Source organism: Oncorhynchus kisutch, linkage group LG25, assembly GCF_002021735.2.
Source record: "Oncorhynchus kisutch isolate 150728-3 linkage group LG25, Okis_V2, whole genome shotgun sequence".
Taxonomy (NCBI): Eukaryota; Metazoa; Chordata; class Actinopteri; order Salmoniformes; family Salmonidae; genus Oncorhynchus; species Oncorhynchus kisutch.
In genome coordinates this window covers 45,360,610-45,371,236 of record NC_034198.2, presented here as the reverse complement: position 1 = coordinate 45,371,236, position 10,627 = coordinate 45,360,610, and the positions used below count along the sequence as shown (strand labels likewise).

Sequence of the window (10,627 nt, the reverse complement as noted above, 5' to 3'; positions counted from 1 at the left end):
AGTATACATGGTTAGTATAGACAGTATACAGTATACATGGTTAATATAGACAGTATACAGTATACATGGTTAATATAGACAGTATACATGGTTAGTATAGACAGTATACAGTATACATGGTTAATATAGACAGTATACATGGTTAATATAGACAGTATACATGGTTAGTATAGACAGTATACAGTATACATGGTTAATATATACAGTATACAGTATACATGGTTAATATAGACAGTATACAGTATACATGGTTAATATATACAGTATACAGTATACATGGTTAATATAGACAGTATACAGTATACATGGTTAATATAGACAGTATACATGGTTAATATAGACAGTATACATGGTTAGTATAGACAGTATACATGGTTAATATAGACAGTATACAGTATACATGGTTAGTATAGACAGTATACATGGTTAATATATACAGTATACAGTATACATGGTTAATATAGACAGTATACATGGTTAGTATAGACAGTATACAGTATACATGGTTAATATAGACAGTATACAGTATACATGGTTAATATAGACAGTATACAGTATACATGGTTAATATAGACAGTATACAGTATACATGGTTAATATAGACAGTATACAGTATACATGGTTAGTATAGACAGTATACATGGTTAGTATAGACAGTATACATGGTTAGTATAGACAGCATACAGTATACATGGTTAGTATAGACAGTATACATGGTTAATATAGACAGTATACATGGTTAATATAGACAGTAGACATGGTTAATATAGACAGCATACAGTATACATGGTTAATATAGACAGTATACACTATACATGGTTAGTATAGACAGTATACATGGTTAATATAGACAGCATACAGTATACATGGTTAATATAGACAGTATACATGGTTAATATAGACAGTATACATGGTTAATATAGACAGTATACATGGTTAGTATAGACAGTATACAGTATACATGGTTAATATAGACAGTATACAGTATACATGGTTAATATAGACAGTATACAGTATACATGGTTAATATAGACAGTATACAGTATACATCGTTAATATAGACAGTATACATGGTTAATATAGACAGTATACATGGTTAATATAGACAGTATACATGGTTAGTATAGACAGTATACAGTATACATGGTTAATATAGACAGTATACAGTATACATGGTTAATATAGACAGTATACAGTATACATCGTTAATATAGACAGTATACATGGTTAATATAGACAGCATACATGGTTAGTATTTGTCATTTACCTCTGCTAGATCACATCAATAAAAACTCTATTGGTTTTGTTGTTGTTGATCAAATTTGATAAACAAATCAATTATAATCAAGACTTGGGTGGAATAAATCATGTTTATCTTGAACAAATATAAATGAAACAAGGTTTTCATCACTATTGATGTTTATTGCTTTGAACTGAACAAGGACACATTTTACATACAGTATTTTATGGAAATGAGAAATGAGCACAAATTGAACAAATTTAGGCCGGTCTACACCCCACATAAGGGACAGAGTTTTACTGTGTGTGTGTGTATTGCAAATGTATTTCTTCCACTTGATGCATGTGTACTGTGTCTTCCTGTCCTTCTTGGGACCACACACATCACTCAGTGCTTCTTCTTGTTGCTACCGGCTGCAATCTAGAAGGATGAAAACACTTAGTTCAGACATTTTACTAACACCTCACTCACTCACATATATAAAAGCCAAAAAAGAAACCTATTCTCACTGTCAACTGCGCTTATTTTGAGGAAACTTAACATGTGTAAATAAATATTTGTATGAACATAACAAGATTCAACAACTGAGACATAAACTGAACAAGTTCCAGAGACATGTGACTAACAGAAATGGAATAATGTGTCCCTGAACAAAGGGGGGGTCAAAATCAAAAGTAACAGTCAATATCTGATGTGGCCACCAGCTGCATTAAGTACTGCAGTGCATCTCCTCTTCATGGACTGCACCAGATTTGCCCGTTCTTGCTGTGAGATGTTACCCCACTCTTCCACCAAGGCACCTGCAAGATCCCGGACATTTCTGGGGGGAATGGCCCTAGCCCTCACCCTCCGATTCAACAGGTCCCAGACGTGCTCAATGGGATTGAGATCCGGGCTCTTCGCTGGCCATGGCAGAACACTGACATTCCTGTCTTGCAGGAAATCACGCACAGAACAAGCAGTATGGCTGGTGGCGTTGTCATGCTGGAGGGTCATGTCAGGATGAGCCTGCAGGAAGGGTACCACATGAGGGAGGAGGATGTCTTCCCTGTAACGCTCAGCGTTGAGATTGCCTGCAATGACAACAAGCTCAGTCCAATAATGCTGTGATACACTGCCCCAGACCATGACGGACCCTCCACCTCCAAATCGATCCCGCTCCAGAGTACAGGCCTCAGTGTAACGCTCATTCCTTCGACGATAAACGCGAATCCTCTGACAAGGACGAGTAGTAAGGATCGGAGGACGAAGGCACAGCGTTGTTCGCGTTCATGCTCTTTATTAAACCAAGCGAACACTGAAACAAAACAATAACTGACACGTGAAATAACTAACCAAAACAGTTCAGTGTGGAACACAGACACAGAAAATAATCACCAACAGCTCAAAATTGAAATCAGGCTACCTAAGTATCGTTCTCAATCAGGAAAAACGATTGACAGCTGCCTCTGATTGTGAACCATACCAGGCCAAACACAGAAATCCCAAATCATAGAAAAAGGAACATAGACAACCCACGCAACTCACGCCCTGACCATACTAAAACAAAGACATAACAAAAGTGTAATGCCCGGGGTGTAGTGGAGGAAGGAGTCAGACGCAGGAGACAGAGAGTTCAGAGTAGGCATGTCTTTAATACACCGACCAGGTGAAAACAGACGCCACTCAACACAAATACCACAAACCACAGGGGAACTAAACAGCCCCAAAACACAGGGGAACTAAACAGCCCCAAAACACAGGGGAACTAAAACAGCCCCAAAACCAGGGGAACTAAAACAGCCCCAAACCACAGGGGAACTAAAACAGCCCCAAAACCAGGGGAACTAAAACAGCCCCAAACCACAGGGGAACTAAAACAGCCCCAAACCACAGGGGAACTAAAACGGCCCCAAAACACAGGGGAACTAAAACGGCCCCAAACCACAGGGGAACTAAAACGGCCCCAAACCACAGGGGAACTAAAACGGCCCCAAACCACAGGGGAACTAAAACGGCCCCAAACCACAGGGGAACTAAAACGGCCCCAAACCACAGGGGAACTAAAACGGCCCCAAACCACAGGGGAACTAAAACGGCCCCAAACCACAGGGGAACTAAAACGGCCCCAAACCACAGGGGAACTGAAACGGCCCCAAACCACAGGGGAACTGAAACGGCCCCAAAACACAGGGGAACCAAAACTGTATCAAAAACACAGGGAACTAAAACTGTATCAAAAACACAGGGAACTAAACAGCCCCAAAACACAGGGGAACTAAACAGCCCCAAAACACAGGGGAACTAAACGGCCCCAAAACACAGGGGAACTAAACAGCCCCAAAACACAGGGGAACTAAACAGCCCCAAAACACAGGGGAACTAAACAGCCCCAAAACACAGGGGAACTAAAACAGCCCCAAAACACAGGGGAACTAAACAGCCCCAAAACACAGGGGAACTAAACAGCCCCAAAACACAGGGGAACTAAACAGCCCCAAAACACAGCTCACGTACACGAACAACCGTGACATACATGCGTGTACAAAGAGTACACATGAAACAATCCCGCACACCCAGCAGGGGGGCCAGCTGGCTAATAAAGCCCAACTAATAAACCTAATTAACAACAGCTGTAACTAATAAACAGAAAGGGGGAGAAAAAAAAATCAGTGGCAGCTAGTAGGCCGGTGACGACGACCGCCGAGCGCCACCCGAACGGGAAGGGGAGCCACCTTCGGTAGAAGTCTTGACAAAAATAATTAAGGTCAGAACGTGACAACATCACTCACACTTACTTCCCGTATTGGAGTTTTTGGTTCTGTGGGTCAGGTGGATGGGGCACCAGCATCCTCCTCCTCCTCCTCCTCACAATGGCTGCAGAAGCTGGGGTCCTTGGGATATGTTGCCTCCTCTGGATTTGAGGTCTTACCAATGCCTTGCCCAGCTCCTCGAGAAAGAGCTGTCTCCTCTGGATTTGAGGTCTTACCAAGGCCTTGCCCAGCTCCTCGAGAAAGAGCTGTCTCCTCTGTTCCAATCTGGATTCAACACCTTCCAGATGACAAACGTGTTCTACGCCGAGATGTCCAAGATGTTGAAGAATATCACAAGATGCCAGCGTAGGGTTCATCTTCTGCAGCTGTAGGCAGTCACCAGCTTGTCTAAATTGTCCACCCCTCCTATTGTGGCATGGTAATCCATTATGATTTCTGTTTTTCATGTTCATGGCCACATATTCTCCCATCCCTATGCAGCGTACTCATGAGTACCACATTGTTGCCCTTCTTTGGCACGTAGGACACTAGGGACGAGTCGGACGTGAACACAAACTTAGAAGAATTGATAGGCCTGTTCCATGTATTCAACAGCTGAGGTGGGAGCTCTGGCTTGTTTTTTCATATGGTTCCTATCATCGTCAACCTTCCTCTTGAGGAGCTCCTGTCCCAACTTGTAATAGTAAAGAAGTTATTGAATGTGATGTTGTGGCCAGATTCCCTGTGTCACATCCAGGACAACCCTCATCCCTTGGTTCTTCTCAGGGGCTCCTCCATCTGACTTCTCTGTATACACTTGCAATTTCCATGCATATGATGAAGCAACATCACAGGTAGCCCAGATCTTGATTCCATATTTTTCGTGTTTAGACGGTATGTATTGCCTGAAATGGCATAAGCTGCACAGTAACGTTGGGCCCAGGGTTGTAAGACAGGGGAAGGCAGTCCACCCACTTGTCTCTACACTGACCTGATAGCAGCTAGCTGGTCTCTCTGCACTGACCTAATTACAGCTAGCTTGTCTCTCTGCACTGACCTGATAGCAGCTAGCTTGTCTCTCTGCACTAACCTAATTACAGCTAGCTTGTCTCTCTGCACTGACCTGATAGCAGCTAGCTTGTCTCTCTGCACTGACCTGATAGCAGCTAGCTTGTCTCTCTACACTGACCTGATAGCAGCTAGCTTGTCTCTCTGCACTGACCTGATAGCAGCTAGCTGGTCTCTCTGCACTGACCTGATAGCAGCTAGCTGGTCTCTCTGCACTGACCTGATAGCAGCTAGCTGGTCTCTCTGCACTGACCTGATAGCAGCTAGCTGGTCTCTCTGCACTGACCTGATTGTAGCTAGCTGGTCTCTCTGCACTGACCTGATAGCAGCTAGCTGGTCTCTCTGCACTGACCTGATTGTAGCTAGCTTGTCTCTCTGCACTGACCTGATAGCAGCTAGCTTGTCTCTCTGCACTGACCTGATAGCAGCTAGCTTGTCTCTCTGCACTGACCTGATTGTAGCTAGCTGGTCTCTCTGCACTGACCTGATAGCAGCTAGCTGGTCTCTCTGCCTCCGAGCTGGTCTCTCTGCACTGACCTGATTGTAGCTAGCTGGTCTCTCTGCACTAACCTGATTGTAGCTAGCTGGTCTCTCTGCACTGACCTGATTGTAGCTAGCTGGTCTCTCTGCACTGACCTGATAGCAGCTAGCTGGTCTCTCTGCACTGACCTGATAGCAGCTAGCTGGTCTCTCTACACTGACCTGATTGTAGCTAGCTTGTCTCTCTGCCTCCGAGCTGGTCTCTCTGCACTGACCTGATTGTAGCTAGCTGGTCTCTCTGCACTGACCTGATTGTAGCTAGCTTGTCTCTCTGCACTGACCTGATTGTAGCTAGCTTGTCTCTCTGCCTCCGAGCTGGTCTGGTCTCTGCACTGACCTGATTGTAGCTAGCTGGTCTCTCTGCACTGACCTGATTGTAGCTAGCTTGTCTCTCTGCCTCCGAGCTGGTCTCTCTGCACTGACCTGATTGTAGCTAGCTGGTCTCTCTGCACTGACCTGATTGTAGCTAGCTTGTCTCTCTGCACTGACCTGATTGTAGCTAGCTTGTCTCTCTGCCTCCGAGCTGGTCTGGTGTCTCTGCACTGACCTGATTGTAGCTAGCTGGTCTCTCTGCACTGACCTGATTGTAGCTAGCTTGTCTCTCTGCCTCCGAGCTGGTCTGGTGTCTCTGCACTGACCTGATAGCAGCTAGCTTGTCTCTCTGCCTCCGAGCTTGTCTCTCTGCCTCCGAGCTGGTCTCTCTGCACTGACCTGATAGCAGCTAGCTGGTCTCTCTGCACTGACCTGATAGCAGCTAGCTGGTCTCTCTGCCTCCGAGCTGGTCTGGTGTCTCTGCACTGACCTGATTGTAGCTAGCTTGTCTCTCTGCCTCCGAGCTGGTCTCTCTGCACTGACCTGATAGCAGCTAGCTGGTCTCTCTGCACTGACCTGATAGCAGCTAGCTTGTCTCTCTGCCTCCGAGCTGGTCTGGTGTCTCTGCACTGACCTGATTGTAGCTAGCTGGTCTCTCTGCCTCCGAGCTGGTGTCTCTGCACTGACCTGATAGCAGCTAGCTGGTCTCTCTGCCTCCGAGCTGGTCTCTCTGCCTCCGAGCTGGTCTGGTGTCTCTGCACTGACCCGATAGCAGCTAGCTGGTCTCTCTGCCTCCGAGCTGGTCTGGTGTCTCTGTTATCGATGCTGATAATCATGGAAATAATGTGGAAGTTATCCAGAGACATTGTTGCCTGGGAAATAATGTGGAAGTTATCAAGAGACATTGTTGCCTGGGAAATAATGTGGAAGTTATCCAGAGACATTGTTGCCTGGGAAATAATGTGGAAGTTATCCAGAGACATTGTTGCCTGGGAAATAATGTGGAAGTTATCAAGAGACATTGTTGCCTGGGAAATAATGTGGAAGTTATCCAGAGACATTGTTGCCTGGGAAATAATGTGGAAGTTATCCAGAGACATTGTTGCCTGGGAAATAATGTGGAAGTTATCCAGAGACATTGTTGCCTGGGAAATAATGTGGAAGTTATCCAGAGACATTGTTGCCTGGGAAATAATGTAGAAGTTATCCAGAGACATTGTTGCCTGGGAAATAATGTGGAAGTTATCCAGAGACATTGTTGCCTGGGAAATAATGTGGGAGTTATCCAGAGACATTGTTGCATGGGAAATTTCTCTGCCAGTTTCTGCCTCCCACAGGGATTCTGTGATTCCCCCATTGGATATGAAAACACCAGCAAGGATAAGAACCCCAAAGTATGCATGTAAATGAGTTTGGTCCATCTCCTTCCATCTCTCTCCAAGAACACGCCTTCCCAAATTTGTGCAGTCCAGAATGATTTTCTGGATGGTGTCTTTGATGAACAATATATCAAAATAATGTATTGTAATAACATTGTGCAGGTTCCCGCAAGACATTGTGTAGTTTCACACAGTACAAACGGTAAAGAGTGTGAGAAAAGCAGGAGACAGGCAAGGAGACAGACAGGCAGACAGGCAAGGAGACAGACAGGCAGACAAGCAGGGAGACAGGCAAGGAGACAGACAGGCAGGGAAACAGGCAGGGAGACAGGCAGGGAAACAGGCAGGGAGTCAGAAAGACAGACAGGGAGTCAGACAGACAGGACATTCATTAATCTGGACATTAAGATAATTTTAATTTAATTTATTCATTTAATTGGGCCAATGTCAACATTATCCTATAACTGAATAATTTAATAACGTATTATTGTATAATGTAATAAAACACTGGATAATGTCATAAAAAGCCAGTTAATTTAATAAAATGGTCGGACTGATATGTAACTGTTTCCTGGATAATGTCCTAAGTTATTACATTATCTGGTGCTCAATACAATATCAGGTGAGTAACAAACTTTTTGACCAGTGTGCCACAAGGCCCCAGGCAAGGGACCTTTCAGAAGAAAACAACTAGAGGTCTCATTTGAGTATGATTTTATATGCATGTAACAGTATAACTTTAGACCGTCCCCTCGCCCATACCCGGGCGCGAACCAGGGACTCTCTGCACATATCAACAACAGTCACCCACGAAGCATCGTTACCCATCGCTCCACAAAAGCCACGGCCCTTGCAGAGCAAGGGGAACTACTACTTCAAGGTCTCAGAGCAAGTGACGTCACCAATTGAAACACTATTTAGCGCACACCGCTAACTAAGCTAGCCGTTTCACATCCGTTACATCAGTACCACCGCTAACTAAGCTAGCCGTTTCACATCCGTTACATCAGTACCACCGCTAACTAAGCTAGCCGTTTCACATCCGTTACATGCACAAAATAATGCAATCATTGTGGATAGATTAATATAATAGTTTGTTTTAAACGTTTACATGAAGGACGATTTCCCTAATAATTCTGTTTACATGGACACATCTGAAGTCATGACGGCACTTGGATAAATGCTAAATCAACATACAAGTAGATTTTCTTTTGAGAAGCCTAGTTTGGACGTATAAAGTTTGTTTGTGAAAACAGTTTCTAAGATACATAATTCAATTTTTTCCTAATTCACTTCCCTCGCTGCACATGCTCAGATCAAACACACCACTGGAACACCGATTCAGGTGTTTACTATTGTCATAAACGTCCCTACTGCCATAAATCGGTTTAATATCTAATTATTAGTGTGCATGTTAAACGTACTAATTTTGTCTGAGACACGGCGGCTGTGGGAAGACACCAGTGAAAGTGTGAAGCTGTCTACAAGGTTGTCACATAGCTGGAAAGAAAGTGATCTCCTTCGAGACAGTGAAAGTGTGAAGCTGTCTACAAGGTTGTCACATAGCTGGAAAGAAAGTGATCTCCTTCGAGACAGTGAAAGTGTGAAGCTGTCTACAAGGTTGTCATGTGGGGGTTGACATAGCTGGAAAGAAAGTGACCTCCTTCGAGACAGTGAAAGTGTGAAGCTGTCTACAAGGTTGTCACATAGCTGGAGAGAAAGTGACCTCCTTCGAGACCTGTGTGTGCGAGGGGTTAATGCCCTGTATTTTCTTCTGTAAACTCTTGGAGCCCTTTTGACTCTTACAACTTCACACCTGTGTCTAGCTTCAACCTTGAGCCTCTGTAATTAGCTTCTAGATCTGAACATACCAGACCGTGTCCCTCAATGACATGTTAAGGGTCCCATTCCCAGCTGTCTTGTGTGTGCGTGTGTGTGTGACGTGGAGGGGGGAGAGGTGCATTTGAGTCTTGCTCGATGAACCAATGTTATTTATTGAAGGGGTTAAAGGGACAGTTCACCCAAATTATATAATTACATATTGGTTTCCTTACGCTGCTTCCTTACCCTGTAAGCAGTCTATGGACAAAGCTAAGACAGCAATCCGTGCTTTTGTTTTGCTTACCTGGCCTTACCTGCAAACTGTTTAGCATTTGTGGCCCAAAACCAACACAGGTCAATATCCCGATATTAAGAAACCAATATGTATTTTCGACATTTGGGTGAACTATCCCTTTAAGGGGTTTATTTGAGTCTTACTTGATGTACTTGAACACATGGACTCACCTTAACCTTTTCTCCTGGCATCCTTTGTCTCCATAGAATGGAATGAGTGGAAGAGCTGAGATATATGATATACTTTATTGTCCCCCACCAAGATTGAACTCCCAGGTATTCATGGGAAATTGGTGGGTGTCATGGTCTGTATCTTAAAAGACTGAGAAAATGGCCTTGTTTTTAAAGGACCTCACTTCAATGTTATATCTGATTTTGGTGTAGGTATTTTCAATCTAATATGCAAAATAGTGTAAGGACTATGTTATATTCTTCTCTTAACTTACCAGTAGTGGCATTAGAAGCCAGTCAAGAGGTGGGAAGGGTGCAGCCGATGTTCTACTTTCCCGTAGTGGACAATGTAGGAAGTGCAAGAAGATCATTCTGAGTTTGCAGCCCAGGTCACACAGTCGTTTCACCCCTTACTGTAGGCTGGGGAAACTAATGAAGTGTTACCTCGTTTCCTATAGTAGTCTTTGTAATATTTGTTTTTCAATTACAGGTAAGCAAAACCCCTTAGTGGGAAATAGATGTTACTATATTTACCATCTGTTGTCATATGTTGTTGATAAAACATGAATTACATGACTGTTTATTACATGTTGTTAATGTTTAGTTGGTTTTTGTTTTGGGGAAGTATTAATTTTGTTAAATATTCTGTAGATCAGTAATGTAATTAATAAAACAAACTGTTTCCTAAATGTCTCATTAATATTGTGCATTGCTTTGTGACCCACAAAATTACATAGATATCATATTTATTCCCTATTCCCTCATCTTTATTCCCTCAGATATTCCCTATTCCCTCATCTTTATTCCCTAAGATATTCCCTATTCCCTCATCTTTATTCCCTAAGATATTCCCTATTCCCTCAACTTTATTCCCTAAAATATTCCCTATTCCCTCATCTTTATTCCCTAAGATATTCCCTATTCCCTCATCTTTATTCCCTAAGATATTCCCTATTCCCTCATCTTTATTCCCTAAGATATTCCCTATTCCCTCATCTTTATTCCCTAAGATATTCCCTATTCCCTCAACTTTATTCCCTAAAATATTCCCTATTCCCTCATCTTTATTC

The 10,627-nt window shown here is 43.3% G+C and overlaps 1 protein-coding gene across 3 annotated transcripts; it reads right to left on the bottom strand.

Annotated features, from left to right (window-relative positions):
- Positions 1-1,411: 1,411 nt before the first annotated feature.
- Positions 1,412-10,147, bottom strand: LOC116357437 (uncharacterized). 3 transcript variants are annotated; one of them, XR_004205413.1, is made up of 3 exons: positions 9,833-10,147; positions 6,580-6,717; positions 1,412-1,660 (listed from the first exon to the last, which is right to left on the bottom strand). XR_004205413.1 is itself a non-coding variant. In XM_031804607.1 (2 exons), the coding sequence occupies exons 1-2, from the start codon at positions 7,185-7,187 to the stop codon at positions 1,624-1,626; spliced, it is 645 nt and encodes a 214-aa protein (XP_031660467.1). In that variant the 5' UTR covers positions 7,188-7,282; the 3' UTR covers positions 1,412-1,623. The 3 variants fall into 3 exon arrangements, 1 of the variants encoding a protein (XP_031660467.1); XR_004205414.1 differs by lacking the exon at positions 6,580-6,717; XM_031804607.1 differs by lacking the exon at positions 9,833-10,147 and having other exon boundaries at positions 6,580-7,282.
- Positions 10,148-10,627: the final 480 nt, after the last annotated feature.